Source organism: Ylistrum balloti, unplaced genomic scaffold, assembly GCF_031769215.1.
Source record: "Ylistrum balloti isolate Yb309-2 unplaced genomic scaffold, AGI_CSIRO_Ybal_v1 Utg370922, whole genome shotgun sequence".
In the NCBI taxonomy this organism is placed as follows: Eukaryota; Metazoa; Mollusca; class Bivalvia; order Pectinida; family Pectinidae; genus Ylistrum; species Ylistrum balloti.
The window spans coordinates 68349-94562 of NW_026782522.1; the positions used below are offsets into that span (position 1 = coordinate 68349).

The following is a 26214-nucleotide window of genomic DNA, read 5'->3' on the forward strand; positions in this document are numbered from 1 at the left end:
TCCGAGTTGAGTAATTATTTTGGCGTCCGTAATCAAGCCAAAATTCAGTATAAGGTCAATGTTAGGTAAACAAAGAAACTGTTAAATGTTCTGCAACAAATGTTGCAGAATAAGTATAATACATGGCCTGTGTCTTAAAATATAAGCTGCATTTTCGATATGAAAAGCAAGACAGAAGTGCTTCTTCTCCAAACTATACTTAATATTTTCATACACCGACCATGTATCCTCTTTGCCTGTCATATCTAACAATAATTTTGTTATCGGTTCTTTAACATAAATTAATAAAAGACCGTCCATACAAAAAAAAACTGTTTTAATACCTTCCTCAACTTGAAACTCGTAGGTCACCAACAAAGACAACACATGACGATAGGCCAGCTCTAATATATAGGGGTGTGAAAATGTCATTTACATGTACTCAATGTTGTCTTTCCGTGTTTTGTACCATAACTGCTTCTCAGCTTATTCTGCAAAAGTTCCATATCACTTAACGATGGTGAAGAAAGTTTTCAGGTTAACGCCATGACATGGACGAAATACCAGAGCAGCTTTTCAGTACGTTTTCATTTGATTTTTTGGTAGCTGCCAGGTGTTGTGGATAATGCCATACAAGACAGCAATTTAACGACAGGATAGGCCCTGATACAACAACTCACATAGTATTCCGATATGTTTCATAATCAATATTACAACCTATATTTACACATGTTAAATGTCATCCTATTCACACCACAATATATAAAAAGGGTCATGTATAACCGTCCAGATCTACACAAAATGAATTATGAATTTTGACACATGAACAAATCACTGCTAGTGTAGTATGACTTGTTCGAGGCTTTTACTAACAAACATCTCAACAAAGGTATCACACGAATTCGTGAATGCATTATCGCTGTTACAACAGTTACAGAAAATGCACAAGAGCGCTAAAATAAGATAAACGCTAAAATGTTTACCTCCACAGTAAGTTTTGTTTGTTTTATGAAAACATTTCATTCTCTCTATATCTTAACGTCTGTTTTTTGTGCAATGTGATGACATTTCATCTGATGGTTGACTCTCATTTTACCGGTATTTGACATATCTGTTATCGCAACACACTTATAACACTCTACCATCACAATATATGTAGCTACGACAATGGAATATCTACTTTTAAAGTGCTAGATTCCTACTTCACATAGAACAGGAAACAGACCGATGATCTAAGTAAGTCTTCATAAGTTTTGTAAGATATGATCCACAGCCTTTGAGAAATTATCAGCGGTAAACGTCGGCTTCGGGTCAATTTGGTTTTCATCTCCATCTCTGTACTTTCCTAATGAATGTAAGGGAAACAGAAGATATAATTTATTAAAGTAGTACGCCTTTAACAGGTTACCATAGAAATAGTAAATTCACGATCAATTGATATCACTCTGATTCTTTAGATTGAACTTTACTCTTTGTACACTGAATAAGTGACTTAAAATTCACTTCCAACGAATAAATTCAGACATCATTTCAAGACAGTTTATACTCTATTGAGTGGTTGAGGTGGGAACTGGTTATGATGTTATTTCACAGTATATAACATTATTTTGAATACTCTTAAATACCTGTTTTCACCAAAATCCCATACATGCCTGTTGCCATGGCGCCCCCTATATCATCTCGCACGTCCTGAAAAAGAGACATGGAATATCTATGTTGTACCTTAAATGCGAACAACTTTTCAGCACGTGCCCACCTTAATAAACTCCACCATGAGAGATTATAAACTTGATAAGCAAAGTATAATGCTACATGTCAGAACAGTGACCGCGGTACATTGAATGCAAAACGTGTACCACTCTATAGAACTATGTTAGTTATAACCAGAAGTGACAAAAATGGTGGATGTGGTGAAAAGAAATATTTCAGCCCCAAAGACGGTAAATGAACACTACTGCTGAAGAATTGTTCAAAATGTGTTCAAGCATTTTCCCGATCGATCACTGGTGTAATTAAAGGGACTCGTAATAAAACGGACGAGTATGTAAATCTCTGTGGTGAAGTCAGAGAGGTGTTTCAACAAAATCGTGACGAATTCATCGAGTTGAATACTTACATCTCCAATCATGATACATTCTTCTGGGCGACACTGGAACTCTTCAATGGCTGACAAAAAGAATGATCTCTCTGGTTTCCCGACAACATCAGCCTTCCGATCGGTAGCATATTCTAGGGCTGACACAAATGGGCCTGGATAACATTCATAAGATAGAATTTTCTAACAAAGGAACGTCATGTATTGGCAATTGTGTGTTATATATACACCAATATTTCTGGTTGACGTATCACTGAAGATCAATTTAAAACTAAAAATCAAAGGTCATAAAGCTTAATACGGACAAACCAAGGAAAACAACAATTGGTGGATGAGTACAAAATTTGATATCTTCAAGGCTGTGGGCTTCATATTCTATTGATATTTACAGTGTATCTCTGTGATTTCGTGAAATATTTCCCATCGGCAATACAGACACTAAATGTTATTTGCAATGTGAGTTCAATGTTGGAATTAAGAACTTCGACATCCAACACCTCAAATGGGGATAACCTTAAGCTCTCTTAAAAACAATCTATATGCAAACAGACAGATTTTTTATGGTCCCGCTATTTTGGGTTTCAAAATTTGAGAAGACATTCTTGCTTCGATTTCAGTAGACTGAAGCAAATTTCTGGTAGCAATTCTGGAAGAAATTTTCTAAACTGCTGACCAAAAGTGGGACAGACTTTTGCTTAGTTTACTATAATAGTTGACAAATATCAATGAAGATGAAAGAGACCGAGAAAACAACTGTCGGATAAGGATACGGCGAAGTTGAATAAGCAGAGGGGAAAAGGGCCAAAGACGGCACTTATTACTTCAAAGACTGGTGTTCGTAATTACGCTAGTGGTGGCTCCACAGATAACGAACTCCAGAAAAACCAAGGATCTACCACGGATGTATCGGTGTATGGCTTTAGTTAGACGTCTGTGTATCTAGTTCCGGTAGAGGGATCCAGTAATAAACAATGCAGAGGTATTCCGAGAGGATTGCAAGATCACAAAGATGTTGTGAAAAAGAATTCAAAACTTTGTAATTCGGGCAATATGAGGATACCAGATTCATATGATATGGCAGTAGGTACGGAGTGAATGGGGGTAAGACAAACTACCGTACTGCGGGAAACTGGATGCATTTCCACAAACAAAGAAGAATTCTGGATTTTAAGTTTTGGAATAAGATTATGGTCTTCCTCATCAATCTACTGTAGAAATATGTAGATCGGAATGACAAAAGAAACAAACGAATATTTCTTACCTGCGTTATGACCACTGAGTGGAAGTAGGATTGGAGTGGTCAAGAGGAAGAGATGGGAGAAAACAGTAATCTTGAACACTTAATGGGTGACAGAAACAAGGAGGAGTTTGGTGACGGGTGTGTTAACTTGTCCAAACTCAAGATTCATATCAATATTAAAGACTGACAGCCTATTATCTACCCTAAAGGGAGGAATTTGAGAAATTGATGAAAATTAATGTTCTAGAGCCATCGTACATGACCATATTCAGCAATTAGGGAAAAGAAAAGACTGAACAAGTCCTGTGTTGTCTTCCGAGAACTCAATCATGTGACCGTGTTCCAGGCAGAACCAGTGCTAAATACTGAAGACATGCTTAGGTAAGGACTGATACTTTTAAAAGACTTTACAACAGACATGAAAATGAATAGCACGTTTTAATACAAAATTATTATTAAATAAAGTAATACTATAATGAATTAAGCTGTACCATACAGTTGTTTGCTTCTACTACTCGTTAATTTTGAAACCAAGGAGGTAAATGAGAAAAATCAAAAGTGATGAAAAGCAGTGTCAAGATCTGGAGAGGTGAACTTGTACAATAATTTAAAGTCAGACCTCGGTGAAAAATTTTCTCGGTTGAGGTACGCAGAACTAACAACAAGAGTAAGCAGTGTTCGTTGGGATTTGGATGTCTCTGTCAAGTTGTAGGAAAAAATCAATGATGGGAGGGAATGGTGAATGAAACAGCAAACACGTAAAGACCTTGAACTTCAAGAAGTAAGTCAATGATCGTTTCTGTGGCTTCAATGTTTTTTATCATTTGATTTCCCCTATAGACCTGACAAAGAACGGTACATCAAATAGAGCTGGTTGGAAGGGAAGTCGTGAGCATCATATGACACGTTAAGAAACTTCTCAGACATGACAGTCACAACGCTTTCATATCTGGAACTGGTCTTCATCATAAGAACAGATGCGTCTGACACCAAATTAGGAGCTTTACAAGCAGATGCACACAATAGAACAGTCCCATGTCTGAGTCAGAATCTCCTTCAACAGAAAGTGAACTCTGTTGTCGAAAAAGAAAAGGTGGGTATACAGATATCAAAATTCACATTGCACATATAGAGAGACAGATTACCAGCCACGGACCTATCTAAACAAGTTTTTTCAGTTACAAAACCCCGCCATCAAATGTACTGATAGTGTCGGAGCGGACTATTTGGACAAGATATAGCTATATATAGCAAAAACGCTACATATAAGGTTATCCTTGTGTGTTTAGTGTATTACGTCTGTGTATATCTTGAAGCTTTCAATGACAGATTGATGTCAGCCAACCTATTAGGACATGAACATGTGTAACCACAACCTCTTCAACAGGATCAGTTAAAGGCATAGGCAGGCCGCTGTTAGATGGTTCCTATTGGTGGTTAAAGGTGTCAATGTCCCAGTGTTACTGGCATCATCTATAAATACCTACATCTGGTATACATGTATGTCTAACGTTACAGGATGTTAAACCACACATAACTATCCGGGATGGGTAAATGTGTAACTGTCCATGTTTTACTGCGAGCATTTGTAAATACCTACATCTGACACTTTTCCAACATTAAAGGATGTTAACCCACACATGATAACTATCCTGCATTCCTGACACACCCCAAACCAATCACACTCTGTATTTAACATTACTATCAAGTTTTATTGCAATTTCATCAAACGACTAAAAAACTGAAATAAATTTCGAAGACTACGGCTTCAATGAACATGAATAAACTGTATTTCCGGATAGAAATAATATGACAAGTGACGAAGTTGGAAGCCATCATTCCATATCAAAAGTTAATGGGTCATTTATTGTTTTGTAACTCTGATTAAGAAGGTGACCCAAACAAGATGAAATAAAATGAATTTCTTCTGCTATGGTTTCATTGGTTAGCAAATACGGTATATAAGGATATTAGAATATTTTCGCCCTTGTATCATTACACAATGTACACGAAGGTGCCTCGTGTTCACTTTACCCGGTGAGAATTATCAAAAAGTAGCATAAATGCAACACATTTTCACCCCATTTCAAATACCGTCACCATAGACATAAACAAAAAGGTAAAAACATAACAAAAAGTGTGTGAAAATTTCCCGGTAAATAGTATATCTGTATATCAATGATTAGTACATACCTGGACCCAAAGCCAGGCCATCTGGACGTTTGTAATACCTTCCCTTGTGAATGGCCACTAAGGCCGCACCATTAACAATCAATCTGAAAATGATCCAACAATTAGTATAATCATCAATGAAAGATTGAATATCACAAATTCATAAAGTATCTTCATGAAATTATAATATCTTAATTAAGCTACATATTTCTGGTTTGTCTTACTTTCGTCCGTTCATCAGTAATATACCGACACATAGTTAATCAGACAAGCCCTGTCTATCTGACAGTGACATCAGTACTATACAGACACATAGTTAATCAGACAAGCCCTGTCTATCTGACAGTGACATCAGTACTATACAGACACATAGTTAATCAGACAAACCCTGTCTATCTGACATCAGTACTAAACAGACACATAGTTAATCAGACAAGCCCTGTCTATCTGACAGTGACATCAGTACTATACAGACACATAGTTAATCAGACAAGCCCTGTCTATCTGACAGTGACATCAGTACTATACAGACACATAGTTAATCAGACAAACTATCTGACATCAAGAGTGTACTGATACAAAGTTAATAAAGTATTTAACAGTGACAAGTGTTACGTCATATGGATCACATTTCTGGTTTTGATTTGTGGAAATAACCACTTATTATAACTAGTAGGGTGTCTGCCAAGTGATATGTCAGATCACATTCGAACTGAGAAAAGAGACTTTGCCATTCTTTATCATTTTATAAATGAATAAAAACAAATGATTTCAAGAACATAAACTGCAGACCTAACAAGACACATTATTCATGACTTCCATAACCCAAATTGTGTCATTGGATGTGAACCATAATGCGTTTCATGACTCAAATTTTGTCACTGAATGCGAGTCACATTATTTTCATGTCCCAAATTGTGTCATTGGTTGTAAACCATGATGATTTTCATGGCCAAAATTTTGTGATTGGATGTGAACCTTAATAATTTGCATGACCCAAATTCTGTCATTGAATGTAACTGTCATATATGTGCTTATAAGTATACATAGGTGTCACCATTGTTTTCAATGAAATTGGTTGTTAATCAAACCTTCAACTTAAAACCTTTCTTAACATAATGTTTTCCAACAGGTCCATACCTGGTAATAATAATATGTATTGCTGTTTAGTGTCATGTAATTAGACCAACCCCCTGACTTTGTATGCGAGTGAAATCTTGGCGATAAAATGGAAATTTCCATCCAGTTTTCGTCTGGCTTATGCTATTTAGATGCATGGTAAGAAACACACTGAATGACAAGAGTATCCATGAAACTCAAGACTGCTCCCAGAAAAACAAATCTATTGGACCAAAAAATTTTACATAAGTTCAATGATTCTGTAATTAAGGGGTTGCAGGCACTGAATTTGGAATACAGCACATTCTTTTAGTATTACCAATGTATACATCAAGTTTCATTTCCCCATTTTTAATGCAAGCAAAGCTATGCTCATAATACAAAATGTGAACAAAGGGCTATAACTCTGCACTGAGGGGACATGGGCAGTGACTTTGCTACACTATACCATGCTTTTGTACAACACATTATTTTTGTATAAGCAAAGCATGTGTACACTATGTTTCATTATCATACTTTAAATGCAAGCCAAGTTATGCTCTGGAAAAGGTATTCTTAACAAAGGGCAATAACTCTGTATTTGAGGGGTCTAGGGTCTGGAATTTGGTACACAGCAAATTGCTTTAGTATGATCAATGTTTACACTAAGTTTCCTTATTTTTGCTTAGCTGTGGGCAATACTGTACTCTAGTCAAGAATTTTTTTACAAAGGTCAATGATTCTGTTAGTAAGGGGTTGCAGGCCCTGAATTTGGTACACCACACATCGTCTATGTATGATCAATGTATACAGTAAGTTTCATTATAGTAGGATATATGCAGGCAAAGTTATGCTCCAAACACATTATTTTAACAATTGTAACTGTATATCCCCTCAGTATGACCAAGGTATACAAAAAGATTCAGAATCCTTGCTTAACCTGTTAGCAAAGTTATGCTACGGACATCTGAAAATTTTCTGAGAGCATAAAAAAATTCATCTGTGTCAGAACCACTTTGCCCCTGAGAATTCATGAAAGTAGAAACAAATTTTGCAAAATACCACAGGTATGAGTCAACACTCCAGAAGTTGACAAGTAATGCAGACAAACTTACAGTCAATAACTCCGGCAAATATTGACAGATCATGTCGGTCAATCAAAACCTAATACATTTATATTAAAAGGAAAAATTAAATCAACATTAATCATTCTTTGCCTTTAAGTCAATTAAAAAATAAACAATTTTAGCAAAAATTGATGACTGAATTGAAATTATAAAAAATATAGTTGTTTTGCCATCAATATCCTAGGGAAAATCTAAGCAAAGATTCACAGCAAAAATGATGACTTTCACCAATGTAGTAGCTCTACACACCTGAAAGCTGTGTTCATAGTCTGGTAGTTAAAATCGTCTGGAGCCAAGCCTATCACTACAGCATTTGGGTTAGTGGTGTCCAGTCCTTTTCGAAAAAAGATTATTTTGGTGAAAAAGCAAGGAAGTTGTACAAGTTTACTGGATGAAGCTATGTCCCTTTCTTTCCCTCATGAAAAAGAAAAACTAGAAAATATGTCTATAACAGTACATCACATGAGGTAGAATCCGATCAGGTGTAGAACTGATGAAAGTTGTGTTACTAAACAAGAGGCTTAGCAGCCTTGATGGTCACCTGAGACAAGCAATATTTCATATATAAAGGACATCAAAATATCTTCATGTAGGTAGCCTTCAAGTGTCATATAAAAAAGAAAGAGGGAAATGTGAGCCCCTAGGGTCTTGAAATTCATAATTTTGGTAAAGCATCATAAGACCCTTATATCTATCAAGTGCATTTCATTCTACAACATTTGGGAAGAAGAATTTTGAAATGTGAGCCAATTTGACCCTTTTAAAAATGCTTATATTGTACAACTTGTCGTGTTTTCCTGTCTTTTAACTTTTTCTATATATGTGTGAATATATATATATTAGAGTAACTTAAAACAACATGTTGAATTAAGTATTAGTGATTTCATTCCTGAATCTTCATGATGCTTAATAAGTTACCTAGATACAATGCCTGTGACATAATAACGAGTGATTATGTGGCGTCATGATTCTTGCAGAAAGAAAACATTTAAAATCTTTCCTTTCTAAAACTTCTATTCGGAGAATCCCATTGAAAGAAGAGAAAAGGAAATGTATCTTATTAGAACTTTTATACCCAAATTTATACATTTATACAGTATTGTTTAAGTAACATTTAAACTACATAATGATAACCCGTTCAATTAAATTTTTAAAATTTACCACACACAATGCCAGTCAAAAGGGGATCGCAATAGGTCACTCTGAGACATTTCTCAGGTAAACAAAAAAAAAAAATAATTTTAGCTTCATGAAAAAAGAATTTGATCAGGATGGATTTTTTGGCTCAGCTGAGGACGGTGAGACAAACAGTAATTCCATTTTGGCCTCAGATTTACCAGTTTTTTTTATCAGACCCTAAATCAAACAGGCACAACCAGAGATCAAGATAAACATATTAAGGAAATCTGAGAAAGATCCATATAGTATTTCTTAAGACAAGGCAATAATAATCTTTCAGTGTCAAAAACCTAGATGGCAAACTGTCTGCCATTTTTTTCTAATCAGTCAAAATTAGAAAGGGCACAACATAGGACCAAGGAGAACATACAGATGAACTTTGAGAAAGGTTTATCTGATACTTCTCAAGAAATAGCCATGAAAAGAATTGTATGGACAAACTGTGGGTATATGACAATTTGAAAATTCAGCAGTGAAAAATTATAATTGACCAAATTTGGTCAAGGTTATAATTAGTGGTGATCAATTGTCTAGGAGTCTAGACTAGAAGTGATTTAAAAATTTAGGAAAAAATTACTAGACAGAGGTCGGGTGCTGTCCTTTGGACCAAGCTAGCTAGTTTTGCATTGTTGAAATATGAAATCACAATGTTTCATGTTCTGAACTTATTTACCTTTAAAATCCTCCAACGCTCTTTTGTCCAGCATTAAGAAAGGACGCACTCCCATCTTATCTATCTGGCAACGAGCAGCTGTGAGAGAGGTGAAGATCTGAGAGGGCTGAACACTAAATCCAATACTGGTCAGTCGGTCAAGTAAGCATTGTTTGGACTCCTTGGTCGTGTTGGTGACAAACTTTAAGTTCAGATCAGACTGGGATAGCCTGCAACCATTACAGTTAATTCATGGGTTTATCATACCCATTTCAAGAAAGTCGCGTGAAGGCGAGAATCGGTAGAAATCTAGTGTATATGAATGTGTTATTACCATAGCTTGTAAAGAATATATTGAAGCTTCAAGTTACCACTCTGATGGCGAAATGTTGACTATGCTCCTACCTGATTATATACAGGGATACGTCATTTTCGTAAGACTATCTTTTGCATGCAGTTGACGACTAAAAAAGTCAATTTTGACAAATAGCATGTTTCATTTAAATCACACTGGGTTTCAAAGAATCAGAAATTCATTTGTAAACGTTCGTAACAGACCTACCTATTAACTGCTGCTATCGAACCTGGAATTTCATCTTTATCGATGTGTAAAGTGCCACTAAGATCGACCAGCACAGTCCGTATTTTAGCGAAAGACATTGAAGACAAATGCCTCGGAGACAACACCTTACTTATCACATATAATACACGTTGGTTTAACATCGAATACGATCAAGTTGATATATAAACATCTTTAAGTCTGGCAGCCTGTTACACTTTCTATGGGCGTAGACATCTTGGATTCTCCATCTGCCAGGCGCTTGTATGTACATTTGTGTATGCTTTTCTACTTTCACTTTAAAAAGAGGCGGGTTAACCATCGACAGAGAAAATATTATCTTTTATTTCATTTCCTATGTTAACTTTTGTTTAAAAACGGTAAATGAAAAATTGGATAAGGAAAAGCAGCGTTGAAGTTTGCAAGCATACATGTGTTTAGGTAAATGCATGTGTGTTTGCCTTTTTGGCCAGACTTAAACACTGTAGGTCGTTTCGTGTGTAAAAATAATGACACTATATATATCATATTTTGACATGACGATGATTACTTTTAGCAAACTGTCCAGAGTTTGCAACACTGTTTCTTTTTTTTATTTTCCAGCAACATGTTATTCATTAATATCAAGTTGTCAATTCAAAGGATACTGTGTACAAATTTCGTCTTATTCAAATAAGGCATGTATTGAAATTATCAAATTCAGAATCTTCATAAAAATATGTGTTTAATTTAGTTCTGCTTGTATGTTCAGAGGGTGAAGAAATCACTCTTTTTTTCCTCTACAACATTACAGAGATACCCTAGTGTTGAGATATTTCTACAGCATCAAGCCTTCATTTTAAGTTGAATTGGTTAAAATCAGCTTTCATTTGATACAACATTTTCAGCACCCGATTGTTTTGCTTCCTTTTATCTCTTGTATGAGCCCATTAATGTCCTCCATCAGGACCTACCTTCATGCTTTCTCTTCATGCCAATCTGCCTTATTATGCTCAGTTTTTCCGTAACTCACTGGATCATATCAATCTTCTCCTAACACTTACCGCAGGTAAGCTAAAATCTATATTTTCACTGCTGTATGGAGATTAACAGTCATTTACTATGAAAATCCAGAGCTCTGTCATTTGAACAGAAAAGAGCATGCTGAATAGTGTTGGGATAATCATATATTATGAATAATTATCAATTAGTTGACTCTCATAACTGATAACTTCTAGCATCGATTATATTTGCTAAGTGTAACAAAGGTCATTATGTATTTCAATGCCTCCGCTAGGAATCGAACCCTGGACCCCTGACTAACTAGTCTGATGCTCAACCAATCGAGCTAAAGAGAACTTCTCCCTTGCCGAGTGGTATATTGCGGCTAGTATTTTACCAGGGTTGCATACTCCCCCTCCAGGAAATAACTTGTCCTCAAATTTACAGGGTTACAGCGATGCTGGTGAGGCATGGCTACTATTCCCAGGTCCCTACGCAGGTGCCAATGTTACAGAGGTCATTATTTATTTCAATGCCTTCGCTAGGAATTGAACTTAGGACTCCTGGAATACTACTCTGATGCTCAACCAATCGAGCTAAAGAGAAGTTCTCCCTTGCCCAGTGGTATGTTGTGAGTGGTATATTGCGAGTGGTATGTGGTGGTTAGTATTTCACCAGGGCTACATGGCTAGCATTGATTATATTTGCTAAGTATTTTGAAAAAAGACAATTGTTCTAGTTAGGGACTAACTATAAACCTTGTCATGGACAAAATGTTCGAAAATTATAAACAAGGGAGAAACTTTCCTCAGTATACAGTATGTGTGTTCCCTGTTTTATTTAACACTTGTTTCAGTATCAATATAACTGCAGTATAATACAAACCTTAACCAAAACAGGCAGTTTTCAATACAAAGGAATATTGATATCCATCCCCAGTTGTTATTGTTGTTTGTGAAAGTATTATTAATTGTAAACTGGTGAAGCTTAAACTCCAGCTCAGTCTGTGGACAAATTACAAACAACACAGTGATTGATTTTAATTTAGTTTTCAGTTAAAATCTGCTGAGTGTATTTTTTTTATATATCTAATGAACATGTCTGTGTCATAATGATGAAATTAATTGTTATAATCAATATGACTTGACCTTTGTCAGTTAACATGATTAAAATAGATTAAAAGTTGTGGGGATGCAATTAAAGAAAAAAACATCAGGTAAGACCCAAGTTCATGGAGCCAACACTAGGATTAAATAGTATATAACTATATACTAATATAATAATGGCTGAAAACAGTTATGTAAGACAAGAAAATTATGAGAATACATGTACTTCGTTTTGTAAACAATAGGACATAATTCAAGAAAATGTTTCCCTTTAGTACACACAGTGATTGAAAACTAATTTTGCCATCTTTCCAAAAACTCATTTACCTGCATCAAAGCGTGCAGAAGACGTATTGATAACAGTTCACTATTCAGGAATGAATGAAAGTACAAAATTAGTTGTCAAATTGTCTGGCCACATTTATGTATGTGCTAAAGTTTAACATCTTAAAATATATCTACATGTATACCAAACTTAGGGATCTCGTTCCCAAAATAAGAAACAGCTGATCTTAGTCAATTTACTGGCATCAAACCAATCAATTATTGATCATAAAATAACAAAATGTCAATAAATGCTGAGTGACGGAGATCATAATATTTACATAATTTACAACTAAGACCAACACACTTTTGTTACATGTTGGATTTTTTATTAGCACAAATAGTTTCTTCATAAACAGCTGAAGTCATTTAAGGTGGGGTCTCCTGTTGTGAATTGGTTGCTACAGATATGTACCTGTTAATATGTAGAAGCTGATCACAACAGATGAAGAGGTATAGTTCCTACACTTATTGTTGTCGACTAATTTTGCCCTCTCAGGCTTCTTCAGGACACCAATGTACCTGGTACATGGTTAACTACAACGAAGAAGGTTTTGAGATTACTATCTAAATCAAAGGACTAAATCACATCAGCACAGGTTGATATGTGATACCACACTTTCTAGGGTAGGTTTTAATCACACACTTTGTATCTGTAATCCTACACACTTTCTGGGTAGGTTTTAATCACATACTTTCTGGGTAGGTTTTAATCACACACTTTGTATCTGTAATCCTACTCACTTTCTGGGTAGGTTTTAATCACACACTTTGTATCTGTAATCCTACTCACTTTCTGGGTAGGTTTTAATCACACACTTTGTATCTGTAATCCTACACACTTTCTGGGTAGGTTTTAATCACACACTGTGTATCTGTAATCCTACACACTTTCTGGGTTGGTTTTAATCACACACTTTCTGGGTAGGTTTTAATCACACACTTTGTATCTGTAATCCTACTCACTTTCTGGGTAGGTTTTAATCACACACTTTGTATCTGTAATCTCACACACTTTCTGGGTAGGTTTTAATCACACACTTTCTGGGTAGGTTTTAATCACACACTTTGTATCTGTAATCTCACACACTTTCTGGGTAGGTTTTAATCACACACTTTGTATCTGTAATCCTACACACTTTCTGGGTTGGTTTTAATCACACACTTTCTGGGTAGGTTTTAATCACACCCTTTGTATCTGTAATCCTACTCACTTTCTGGGTAGGTTTTAATCACACACTTTGTATCTGTAATCTCACACACTTTCTGAGTAGGTTTTAATCACACACTTTCTGGGTAGGTTTTAATCACACACTTTGTATCTGTAATCCTACACACTTTCTGGGTAGGTTTTAATCACACACTTTGCATCTGTAATCCTACACACTTTCTGGGTAGGTTTTAATCACACACTTTGTATCTGTAATCCTACTCACTTTCTGGGTAGGTTTTAATCACACACTTTGTATCTGTAATCCTACTCACTTTCTGGGTAGGTTTTAATCACACACTTTCTGGGTAGGTTTTAATCACACACTTTGTATCTGTAATCCTACACACTTTCTGGGTAGGTTTTAATCACACACTTTGTATCTGTAATCCTACACACTTTCTGGGTTGGTTTTAATCACACACTTTCTGGGTAGGTTTTAATCACACCCTTTGTATCTGTAATCCTACTCACTTTCTGGGTAGGTTTTAATCACACACTTTGTATCTGTAATCTCACACACTTTCTGGGTAGGTTTTAATCACACACTTTCTGGGTAGGTTTTAATCACACACTTTGTATCTGTAATCTCACACACTTTCTGGGTAGGTTTTAATCACACACTTTGTATCTGTAATCCTACACACTTTCTGGGTTGGTTTTAATCACACACTTTCTGGGTAGGTTTTAATCACACAACACACTTTCTGGGTAGGTTTTAATCACACCCTTTGTATCTGTAATCTCACACACTTTCTGGGTAGGTTTTAATCACACACTTTCTGGGTAGGTTTTAATTACACACTGTGTATCTGTAATCCTACACACTTTCTGGGTTGGTTTTAATCACACACTTTCTGGGTAGGTTTTAATCACACCCTTTGTATCTGTAATCTCACACACTTTCTGGGTAGGTATCTGTAATCTCACACACTTTCTGGGTAGGTTTTAATCACACACTTTGTATCTATAATCCTACTCACTTTCTGGGTAGGTTTTAATCACACACTTTGTATCTGTAATCTCACACACTTTCTGGGTAGGTTTTAATCACACACTTTGTATCTGTAATCCTACACACTTTCTGGGTAGGTTTTAATCACACACTTTGTATCTGTAATCCACACTTTCTGGGTAGGTTTTAATCACACACTTTGTATCTGTAATCCTACACACTTTCTGGGTAGGTTTTAATCACACACTTTGTATCTGTAATCCTACACACTTTCTGGGTAGGTTTTAATCACACACTTTGTATCTGTAATCCTACTCACTTTCTGGATAGGTTTAAATCACACACTTTGTATCTGTAATCCTACTCACTTTCTGGGTAGGTTTTAATCACACACTTTGTATCTGTAATCCTACTCACTTTCTGGGTAAATCACACACTTTGTATCTGTAATCCTACTCACTTTCTGGGTAGGTTTTAATCACACACTTTGTATCTGTAATCCTACTCACTTTCTGGGTAGGTTTTAATCACACACCTAGGTTCTAATCGCTTGAGAGTGTGTAATCTACTGATTTTGCTTGTAGATTTTTTTGATGAATGCAGATTACAGAAATGATTGATGAGTTGTAATTAAGTATATAAACATGTAAACAATAATATCACAGTAAAACACATTCCTTTACACTAGGAAGGATTCTATTTTATTTAACTGTAATTTACAAACATATTTGAGATGTAAAACATAGATAACATTACCAATTTATATTAAGGTTACTTTGCGATTATCCCTGAGCACATGGCAGAATGTGATTCCCAAAATCTTCCAATAGTCATCTGATTCAAAGTGTAGGTCTGTTAAAGTAGACATAATCCCTGCTTTAAATTTTTTTATCTTGGATGGTGTTGCCAGCATCGATTTGTCAATTCTTGAAATATATTGCCTGTCAAACCTACAAGTTAAGATTAGTAAACATATTAACAAAATTATAGAATGAAAGTGATAAATAATGACTTCCACACAATTCTATCTTCAAATTCAAGGGTTCCATTGATGTGTTCTCTACAGTTACACTTTTAAAATCAATGTTAATTTTGATCACTCTGATAAAATGTATAGAAATTACACACAGTATCACACCAAAACACAACAAAAGTATATATATTTTGCTTGCTTACAAGTCTGGAAATATGGAAACCTGGTAAAGAAATCCAGCGTCGGTTGCTCAAAGGTTAGTTAAGAATTAACCAATGGTTAACAAAAAATTCAAATTGTTTCTATTGAAAATACTAGAGCTTTAAAGGCAAAGTTAGCACTAAAAATATTCCATTCTGGTCTTTCACAACAAAAATACAGCCACGAAATTATAAAGAATGTTTACTATTTTGTTTAAGCTGTATTTGAAAATTTTCACTAATCACTGGTTATATCTAACCAACCAACCTTTGAAAAACCAAAGCCTGATTGGGTAAGTCAACAATCATATAGATATATGAAAACCCAGCAAAGAAATGTGGATTGGATGAGTGAAAAATCGGTTGGAATGATGTGAAAATAAAGTGTTTATTTAAAAATGTACAATAGCCATCCTATTGTCATGCTAAATATAGTAACATTGGTGATAAACATATAAATTTGTCAAAATCATCTTCAAAATGTCTTATATTCTGTGCAATAACACAGAGAACAAGGGGAACCTGTCTATGATACCAGGAGAATGATCCATCCAGAACATCTTTAAAATAATCTGTCAAATATACTATCAAAATTGAAAATGGCCGTCTGTCGGCCATTTTGTTTTAGCATTCAGTCCTTCAATAGTGAATGCATGACGAGAGAGAAACTTCTGAATGGTAACCTATAGAGACAATAGTCACGAGGGATCAGTAACTTCTCAAGAAATTAATAATTCATGTATCATTAATTATAACTGTCAAATCTAAGATGACCACAGTCCAGTTATTTTGATTTCATGATCAGTACCAAATAGTGACAATGAGGGCTATTTCTCCATAGAAACATTCACATGAACATGGAAAATGATTCATCCTGAATTTCTCAAGAGAACAAACTATAACTCAACTTCCAAAATGCTTGATTGCAGTCATTCTGTTTTTCAAATTAATTCCAAAACGAAAAGTTCTTAACTACGAGGAACATAATATGTAGTACAAGGATGATCTATTCAGTTCTTCTCAGGAGTAATGCAGAGGAAAGGTGACATGATGTTGGGCTAAAAAAGAACTAATGTAACTTGGATTTTTTTTTTATAATTTAAATTTTTAAGGAAAAGCTTATATTGACAACAGGTCAATACATGTATCACAGAATACTGACCACTCGTATAATCTCAAGTATGAATTTACCGGTCAAATGTAACTATTCAGGTATATTAAATCTTCTGATTATTGATATCATATATAACCAAAATCTTAAATGCCATTTCTCTATATAGTGAGCACCTGTCTATAAAGGCCACTTCGCTCAAGTGTCCTTTATTGACATGTTTGACTGTAAATGTTTATCAATTTGCCATATACTCATCATTGTGACATAGTAAAATTGGGCATGTAGCCTAGAGAAATCCTTGGGGTCTAAAGGTGTACAATAACAATATTTTTATATTTCCTTTCTTTGGCCCCATCCATTAAATAGGGTAGATCTAATTTGCCTAGTGATGCTTCAGACTAAATTTAGTCAAAATCCAAAACGAGGTTCTCCTTTAGTTAGTAGTAAGGAATTTTAGTTGAAGGACAGATGTTAGAGAGACACAGGAGGGATAGATAGAGACACCATGACACAGTGTACTCAAGCATACAGATGGATGGAGACACCATGTCACAGCATACTCAAGTACAGAGGGTGGATAGATAGAGACACCATGTCACAGTGTACTCAAGTACACAGATTGATAGAGACACCATGTCACAGTGTACTCAAGTACACAGATAGATAGAGACACCATGTTACAGTGTACTCAAGTACATAGATGGATAGATAGAGACACCATGTCACAGTGTACTCAAGTACATAGAGTGATAGAGACACCATGTCACAGTGTACTCAAGTACATAGAGTGATAGAGACACCATGTCACAGCGAACTCAAGTACATAGATGGATGGAGACACCATGTTACAGCATACTCAAGTACAGAGGGTGGATAGATAGAGACACCATGTCACAGTGTACTCAAGTACACAGATAGATAGAGACACCATGTCACAGTGTACTCAAGTACACAGATAGATAGATAGAGACACCATGTCACAGTGTACTCAAGTACACAGATACAGACACCATGTCACAGTGTACTCAAGTATACAGATAGATAGAGACACCATGTCACAGTGTACTCAAGTACACAGATAGATAGAGACACCATGTCACAGTGTACTCAAGTATACAGATAGATAGAGACACCATGTCACAGTGTACTCAAGTACATAGAGTGATAGTGACACCATGTCACAGTGTACTCAAGTACATAGATAGATAAAGACACCATGTCACAGTGTACATGTAAATCAATATTACAAGCTTCTCACTTTTTGGGACTTGATCATTCTTACCCTGCAGTGTTAATGAATAATTCTGTGACTCGTTTATTTTCCAGAAAGCAACTGAAGAATGACATCAGAAACTTCACGTTCACTTTCACAGCAGGCTCCTCTTCAGACACTGCAAACAAAAGGAGACGACTTACATTATTTTATCAATGTATTCATGAAACCGTGAATAAACACATGCTCAAAATTTTTAATTTCCTGTGTAAATTACAGTAGGTTCTCCACAAGAGGACATGTGAGACCCTTGTGTCATGAAATTCATGATTTCTATCCATGAAAAGCTTTTGATTCAATCAAATTTGGGTGTTGAGAAGACTTATGAAATCTGAGTAAATAATGCCCCTTTTAACCCACCCATGCCCCTAACCTCATGACCTACAATAATTAACAAATGTACCATGACCCTAACCTCGTGAAATACAATAATTACCAAATATCCCATGATCCTAACCTCGTGACCTACAATAATTACCAAATGTCCCATGACCCTAACCTCGTGACCTACAATAATAACCAAATGTCCCATGACCCTAACCTCGTGACCTACAATAATTACCAAATGTCCCATGATCCTAACCTCGTGACCTACAATAATTACCAAATGTCCCATGATCCTAACCTCGTGACCTACAATAATTACCAAATGTCCCATGACCCTTACCTCGTGACCTACAATAATTACCAAATGTCCCATGACCCTTACCTCGTGACCTACAATAATTACCAAATGTCCCATGACCCTTACCTTGTGACCTACAATAATTACCAAATGATGTATGACTATAACCTTAAACCTACAAAAGTTAACAATTGACAAATGATCTTAACTTTTTGTTCTATAATAAATAACAATTAATCTATGATCTTAACCTTATAATGATCCTTAAGATCATATATCTTTGTTGTAACTCATAAGAAAAAGGTCAGGGGTCATATGATCTTAAGGATCATTATAAGGTTAAGATCATATGACCTCTGACCTTTATCTTATGGGTTACAACAAAGATACTGAGAATTACATGCCTAATTAAAGTACAAAGTTTCATTAAAATATTGATCTAAGAACTGTGAACAGTCTCTTGTATCTCCACATTTACTGAAAAGAAGTATACTACACTTGTAACTTGTTCTCTCTAATAAAAACATATTTCCATCTATCCGAAATTTGACACAAATAAAGTGTCCAAATAAGGTTGATATCAATTTCCTGATGTTGATTATGGTTAAACCAAGTGTGATAGCACGAAACTCTATTGTAAAAATGGTGTATTTTAATTTGTTATTTGAAATGGCAGTAAATAAACAGAGAAATAGATTTTTTATGCCTGCTCATTTAATCGGGTTCAATTCAATATCAAACATATACCTTACAGATGAAAAGAAATCAGAATTTTTATATGCTACTAGAAAAGATGTATGAAGCTAATGCAAATGTTTATATGTATTGACCGTGCTGATGTTTAAACAAAAATTAATTTCAAGACAATTAATGACTACTCTCGCTTTATGATGAAAAAGGGCAGAAAAATCACTTCAACTCAAACAAAAATTTGACTCATCCAAACTAAAATTACAAAGATGGAAAAGGGAAAAATTCGGGACTTGGAAATTATTTCAACTCAAATTGAATTTTGACTCAAGCAATTTCGAGACAACAAATTTCGACAGTATGACATTGTATTAGCAGGAGGCATAGTGGCCTTGACAGTCACCTGAGGTATGTTGTATTGAATATAAAGGTTATAGGATAAGTATATGTAGCTCTCATGTGTCATGTACAGGCAATTGTGACATTGATTATTGTAAAAATTAAGTGATATGTTTTAAGCCCTTGTAGGTCAACCAGTATCAACATATGCATACCATCCAAACTGTCATCCTATGGTAATAATTCTTACCAAGATATTTTTGTTGGAGAAAACTTTTTGTGACATCCACCCCCCTCCTCCCCCCGCCCCTCATCCCCAAGGGAGAATGTAAGATCTGGGGTCATGGAATTCATTGTTTTGGTAAAACACCTTAACATGCTTTCCTCCATGAAGAACATTTCTACCAGATCTGGGTTTAGAGAAGAAGACTTTTGAAATTTGAGTCAATTTAAGAACTTCTGGCCCTGCCACTCAGGCTCCTTACCCAAGGTTTCCGAGATAATTTCATGGAAGTTCTGGCGTTTCTAGGAAGAGGTTAAAACTTTATGGGTGCTAGACAAAAGGAGATCACAATAGGTCACGATGAGACTTTTTTCTCTTACCCCAGACAGGGATATCCACAGTTTTTACCGGTGTGAGATTTTTCTATCTCACCCTAGGGTTGAGACAAGCTACACGCGTTCCTTGCGCGTTCTCAACAATAATGTGACATCACTATCTTGACCCGGAAGTGGAACTTGACATGTAAATGACATCATTTTAAAATAACGATTTAGTAATATGTGTTGATTTTGTGTATATATTGAAGTCATCTCATCCATACTTTAACATTAAAATTGTTTTTTATCATTAATATTATGCCTTTTTATGTTTTACTGTACCGTTAATGGGAATTATATTTTGTGCAGGATATCACAATTAAGCGTGACGCGGTTGAGGCCGCCTCGTCACTATATTCATACGTTGTCTATGAGTCTTTATTTACAAACATTCTATTTCACATTTTACAATCAGCAGGAGAACAGGGTAAGAGAAAAATAATCATTCACCCCCGTTGGGATGAGACAGGGGGATCTCAACCCTCGGCAAGTCTCGTGTTTGACAACTTAATAATCCCCTCCTCTGGTTGAGATCCCCCTGTCTCACCCCAAAGGGGTGAAAGATTCTATTCATCTCAGATGATCTAACAAACCAGTTAGGCACAGAGGATAAATGATCACCAATATGTTCTTTCCTTACAATACTATGTTTTGCCGTATTTACGTTCTGATGACTTACTATTAAAAATCATTTGAACATGGTGAAACTTGAAAGTAAGTAACAACTTCTTTTCACTAAGGTCGTGTAGAACCGCGAAATGTTCTGGTGTCAGCTTATCATAGTTCATTGCTACTTGTCTGTATGCCTGAAACATAAAAAATTGAAAACATAAATAACATCAAAAGACAAGGTTTAGGTGTATTGTTGCTTTAAGTCCTATAAACAGCCAGTGTCATTTAAGGAGGTGCCAGGTTTGGGTGCTGGAGGAAAACTGGAGGTCCTGCAGAAAAAACATCCTGTGACTCAAATATGGAAAGCTATTGGCAAGGACGGTCAGACACCACAGCTGTCTCATGAACAAGCAACAAAACTGTATTTGCAATCTCAGGATAATGTATTCAATAGTAATATGTAAAATCTCTGGTCAAAATTTTGATTGTTGCCTGTCAGTATCATGCTTTATATAAATACTTGAGTATAATAGGCCTGAAATGCCATTATTTAATAATTAAATTGAGACTTCAGGACATGCAACAGTGATTTGCCTTTATTTCAAAATGTCTGGATATTTTCCATCAAAAACGATGCAAGTCAATAAGAGGACATTTCCGACATATACCAAGTTTGACTTCCCAATTCTAATGGGACAATTAAAAAAAATGCCATCTCCCCATGACTCATAATAAGATAAATCACTGCTTGTGGCGCCAAGGTAACATTCTGGTAATGTTAACTCATGTGTCACAGTCCTGGATTGTCACATCGCAGACCTGGGTTCGATTCCTGACACTTGGGAAGAAAATGATTTTCATTGTTTTGTTACTTACCTCTGGAGTAAAGAGTTCTTCTACATCTGATACCTTTCTTGAAGCCAATAAATCTGCTACAGTTAATGTTCCCTGGAAAGAATAAAGCCAACTAAATACTTTTATTTCAAGGCATCATGTTACTAACTTTCCTCTAAACCCGACATCAATATTAAACTGGTAAGAAACATCTTACCAGAAATTGATCTGTCACACTATCATACAACTCTGGTGTTTGATTTTGATTCACATCTGTTTGCCAATATCAATTTTTGGTCAAGTATGTATTTTATACTGTTTTATCAAATAACTTGTATTGATATTGAAACATTTAAAAATACTACATTTCTATGCTTTCTTTAATTTTCCATAGGATGACCCACCAACTTGTGAGTCAAGCTCTGTTTCCCAATGAATAATCTTCCATTTTAAAATTTATTTTATAGAAGAATGATCCCGTAAAAGAGCGTATTGGTGTGGTTTGTACATAGTCTTAAATACGGCCTCTGTCACTCAGCTACCAGGAGGGTGTGGTTTGAACGTAGCGTTAAATACGGCCTCTGTCACTCAGCTACCAGGAGGGTGTGGCTCGTACATAGTGTTAAAAACGGCCTCTGTCACTCAGCTGACAGGTCGGTGTGACTTGTAAATAGTTTTATTTAAGGTCTCTGTCACTCAGCTGACAGGTCAATGCAGTCTCAGGTCACTTTGCTGACAGGTCGGTGTGACTTGTAAATAGTTTTATTTAAGGTCTCTGTCACTCAGCTGAAAGGTTGGTGTGACTTGTAAATAGTTTTATTTAAGGTCTCTGTCACTCAGCTGACAGGTCGGTGTGACTTGTACATAGTGTTATTCAAGGTCACTGTCACTCAGCTGACAGGTCAATGCAGTCTCAGGTCACTTTGCTGACAGGTCGGTGTGACTTGTACATAGTGTTATTCAAGGTCACTGTCACTCAGCTGACAGGTCGGTGTGACTTGTACATAGTGTTATTCAAGGTCACTGTCACTCAGCTGAAGTAGAATATTGCTTCTTTGCATCAGTTGGTAGAACAGGTCCATTATCACACCAAAGACCTGGGTTCAATTACTGGTCATGGCACACAACAGGAATGTGCCTTTTCTCTGTTCTTTCACGATCTATGTCTTCCCTAGCTAATTTATAAGCTCCTTCGTTGCCAGAGATACCAATGTAAGATCGGATGTACACAAATTGTACAGTTTTACCCTGTTTATCTAATAGTTGTACAGAGCATAATTAATTAACGATGAATTTAGAGTGACAGATCGCAATATATTTCCAGTATTTGTAGAGCTGAAGCACTATCTGATGACTGCATTGTCTAACTTGGTTTTATTCATCAATCTTAATGCTAAACCTCTAGAAATTTATTTGGATAAACAAGCTATTGTCAGACATTTTTATTGATATATCTAGATTTTCCATCATGATGTTGTGATATCACCTAACATGAAATCACCTTATATTATCTGTGCTGTAAGTATCATGTCATTGCTACATACCAGACAGAACAGGCTAAACATACAGATAATTAATAGTCTTACATGACCTAACCAGACAGAACAGGCTAAACGTATAGACAATTAATGGTCGTACATTGCCTAACCAGATGGAACAGGCTAAACATATAGATAATTAATAATTGTACATGAATTAACCAGACAGAACAGGTTAACATATAGACAATTAGTAGTCATACATTACCCAAGTATATTGATCATTACAAAACCTTTACACCACAGTATACTGTGTACGATTTTCAGATTATTATGCATACCTTATAAGCCCTTTTTAAAAACTCTTCGACCACGAAATCCTTTTCAATGGCGATGATTGCTTTTATGTCTTTCGCATCTTTGCTTCCTTGGTATAGAAACTGCCTAAAAGTCGGAACCAAAACCACTGGGAAGTCTGGCATTAAAACGTGAGGCGCTTTCATAAACCTAGGTTTTCTGCCTGTATAGTTTCTATAAAAAACTGGGCATGTTGACAAATTTGGTGTTATATGGCAGTTGTACCGTTCTCTAGTGTTACATAACACACTGTTTGACGGCTTTACTCCACATGTCAACATAGAGAAGTGTCTTTCTACTGTCCTTGTTGAACGGAGATTTGAACTTGACGAGACAATCGCGCCACTGAGATTTGTCCAATATCTCGACGTGGACGATTTCATCGCTATAAGTCTGCAGTAAGACAGACCTTGAAGTAAACCCGGCACCGTTTTCATTTTGTGTCGGAAGGACAACACACCCGGCGTCTTTGAAACGCTTTAATTTTAAATAGGGATGTACGAATTCCAGCCCGGAACTGTTCCAAAGCCATGAAGCGCCCGAGAACTTCAGGCTTATATTGACTGATCGGGTATGTGTTATTAAAATTGACTAAAACATGAAATCAGCTGTCTGAAATAGAGTGCAATTTTATCATTTATGTATACATTACGTATTATATGTCTAATTCCTTCCGGCGAGTTTCTTTCTTTAGAAAGTTTATATAAACATTGGATACTAAGAGGAATAACTCTTACATTTTATGATCAAGGGAACACCAATGCATTGACAATTATATTAAAGTGTACATGAGTGGAAATAATAATGGATATAATATTACTTTTATGATCCAAAAGGTTGAAAACCGTACCAAATTTCTTGATCCCAATTCCGAGATATTGACGTATAAAATGAACATGTCCTGTTATTAATCAACCTCGGAGTGAGGCGCGTATCGGCTGTGATGTCACAACGAGAGATCGAGAAACAGCTATGTTATGCAACGTCAGGTTGCAAATTAATATTTTATAGTCTTGAGAAATTATATAACTATGACTAGACGGTAAACAGTCTTATAAAATTTGCTAGAAAAGGTCATTTTAAACATATATATATCGTCAACCATACAACAAGGTTTGAGACACCAGTTATATACATGTGATTATATAGAAACACTTATTATCATTGAAATATGCAAAAGTTGTATATATATACAAAAATAATTGTTATTAATATAAAATATGTTACTAGACTTAATGAAGGAATGCATATGTCTGAAGATATTTTAATTAAGATCTACGGTAAGATGAGGTTTTCCGAACAAAATTGTATTCAAATTGATTATTATTATTATTATTACATCCTTAACGGCCCGTCAACACATAAAAGGTCATTAGGGTCATCAACTGGTAAAAACACACAGCGATCCAAAAAGGAAATAACATTAAACAAACCAAAAGGTAAAAGACAAATGTTAAACATCTTAAATGGGTATGTTAACACAAAAGATTAAAATGGTACGTCATAGTCTATTATATAGACCAACATCTTTCAGGTAATGTAGAATTTTACAAATCTCAACAGTTTCAAAACGGGTTTTTAGACATGTAATGTTAAGATAAAAACATTCTCGAGTAGAGAGACGGTCAGCACAGTCCAATAACAATATTTAAAGGTGAATGGTTCCTCATATTCTATGCACCGAGGATTATTTTCGCCTTTCAACATATATGAATGTGTAAGGTATGGTATCCAAATTGAACTCAACATTCAAATGAGTGAAAATATAGATCAAAATATTCCTTAATTGGTATAAAATGACACTATAAAAAGTAGTGAAAGACGATTTCACAAGTATAACCAGAAGTACACGAATCATTATTCAAATTTACAAAAGTTTAATTGAAACCAAACAGACGACTCAGGGTAACGAAGCCTGGTAGTATTGTAAACAGAGTTCTGATCACTGATGAGGAATTTGCCGCACGTGTTTCCTACCAGATTTTCTATATTACATAACAAAAATACCATGATATCTCTTCGGTACAAAAAAAAAAGAGAAATATATCAGTATTTTACAGATATACAGTTATATGCAAGGGGTTTGCGCGTGCGTGCTATTTGTACATACATATGTGTTAATTATGTATATATCTGTGTTTATATGTATATATTGTAATACCTAATAGGATTGTATTTGCGTGTGTGTGTATGTACACGTGCGTGTGATGTTGTGCGAGGGTGTTTGTGTGTGTGTTTGTGTGTGTGTGTGTGTGTGCGTAAATGTTCTTGAGGTGTGTGCGTGTGGTGGCGGTGGTGTGTGCGTGTGTGCGTGCGTGTGTAAACGTACTCATGCGCATACGCAGGTGTCTACGCTATTGCGTGCTTGAGTTGTAACGTATGTCTGTGCGCGTGAACATGTGTATGTGAGAGAGAGAGAGAGAGAGGTGTGTGTGTGTATAC

General features: G+C 35.6%; 2 protein-coding genes across 3 annotated transcripts; both read right to left on the reverse strand.

The window, feature by feature from the left end:
* Window positions 1-299: 299 nt before the first annotated feature.
* On the reverse strand, window positions 300-10328 carry LOC132559481 (haloacid dehalogenase-like hydrolase domain-containing protein 2). Its single transcript, XM_060224107.1, has 7 exons — window positions 10105-10328; window positions 9564-9772; window positions 7961-8045; window positions 5508-5590; window positions 2096-2229; window positions 1605-1668; window positions 300-1324 (listed from the first exon to the last, which is right to left on the reverse strand). The coding sequence occupies exons 1-7, from the start codon at window positions 10263-10265 to the stop codon at window positions 1224-1226; spliced, it is 837 nt and encodes a 278-aa protein (XP_060080090.1). The 5' UTR covers window positions 10266-10328; the 3' UTR covers window positions 300-1223.
* A 2510-nt stretch (window positions 10329-12838) lies between these two features.
* LOC132559484 (uncharacterized) lies at window positions 12839-24209 on the reverse strand. Of its 2 annotated transcripts, XM_060224111.1 has the most exons (6): window positions 23757-24209; window positions 21980-22051; window positions 21171-21297; window positions 18247-18355; window positions 15434-15627; window positions 12839-13049 (listed from the first exon to the last, which is right to left on the reverse strand). In XM_060224111.1, exons 1-5 carry the CDS (start codon window positions 24207-24209, stop codon window positions 15438-15440), a joined length of 951 nt encoding a protein of 316 aa, XP_060080094.1. In that variant the 3' UTR covers window positions 12839-13049; window positions 15434-15437. The 2 variants fall into 2 exon arrangements, with proteins under 2 accessions (XP_060080094.1, XP_060080093.1); XM_060224110.1 differs by lacking the exon at window positions 12839-13049 and having other exon boundaries at window positions 15120-15627.
* Between the last annotated feature and the right edge of the window lie 2005 nt (window positions 24210-26214).

Excerpts from the sequence above, each read along its gene's own strand:
- LOC132559481 (XM_060224107.1), bottom strand. The coding sequence starts at position 10,265 with ATGTTAAACCAACGTGTATTATATGTGATAAGTAAGGTGTTGTCTCCG. Across the intron at positions 1,669-2,095 it reads AATGTATCATGATTGGAGAT|GACGTGCGAGATGATATAGG; the intron begins GTAAGTATTCAA and ends TCTCTTTTTCAG. Across the intron at positions 1,325-1,604 it reads TGGGATTTTGGTGAAAACAG|GAAAGTACAGAGATGGAGAT; the intron begins GTATTTAAGAGT and ends TACATTCATTAG.
- LOC132559484 (XM_060224111.1), bottom strand. The coding sequence starts at position 24,209 with ATGAAAACGGTGCCGGGTTTACTTCAAGGTCTGTCTTACTGCAGACTT. Across the intron at positions 22,052-23,756 it reads TTTTAAAAAGGGCTTATAAG|GGAACATTAACTGTAGCAGA; the intron begins GTATGCATAATA and ends TATTCTTTCCAG. Across the intron at positions 21,298-21,979 it reads AAGAACTCTTTACTCCAGAG|GCATACAGACAAGTAGCAAT; the intron begins GTAAGTAACAAA and ends TTTATGTTTCAG.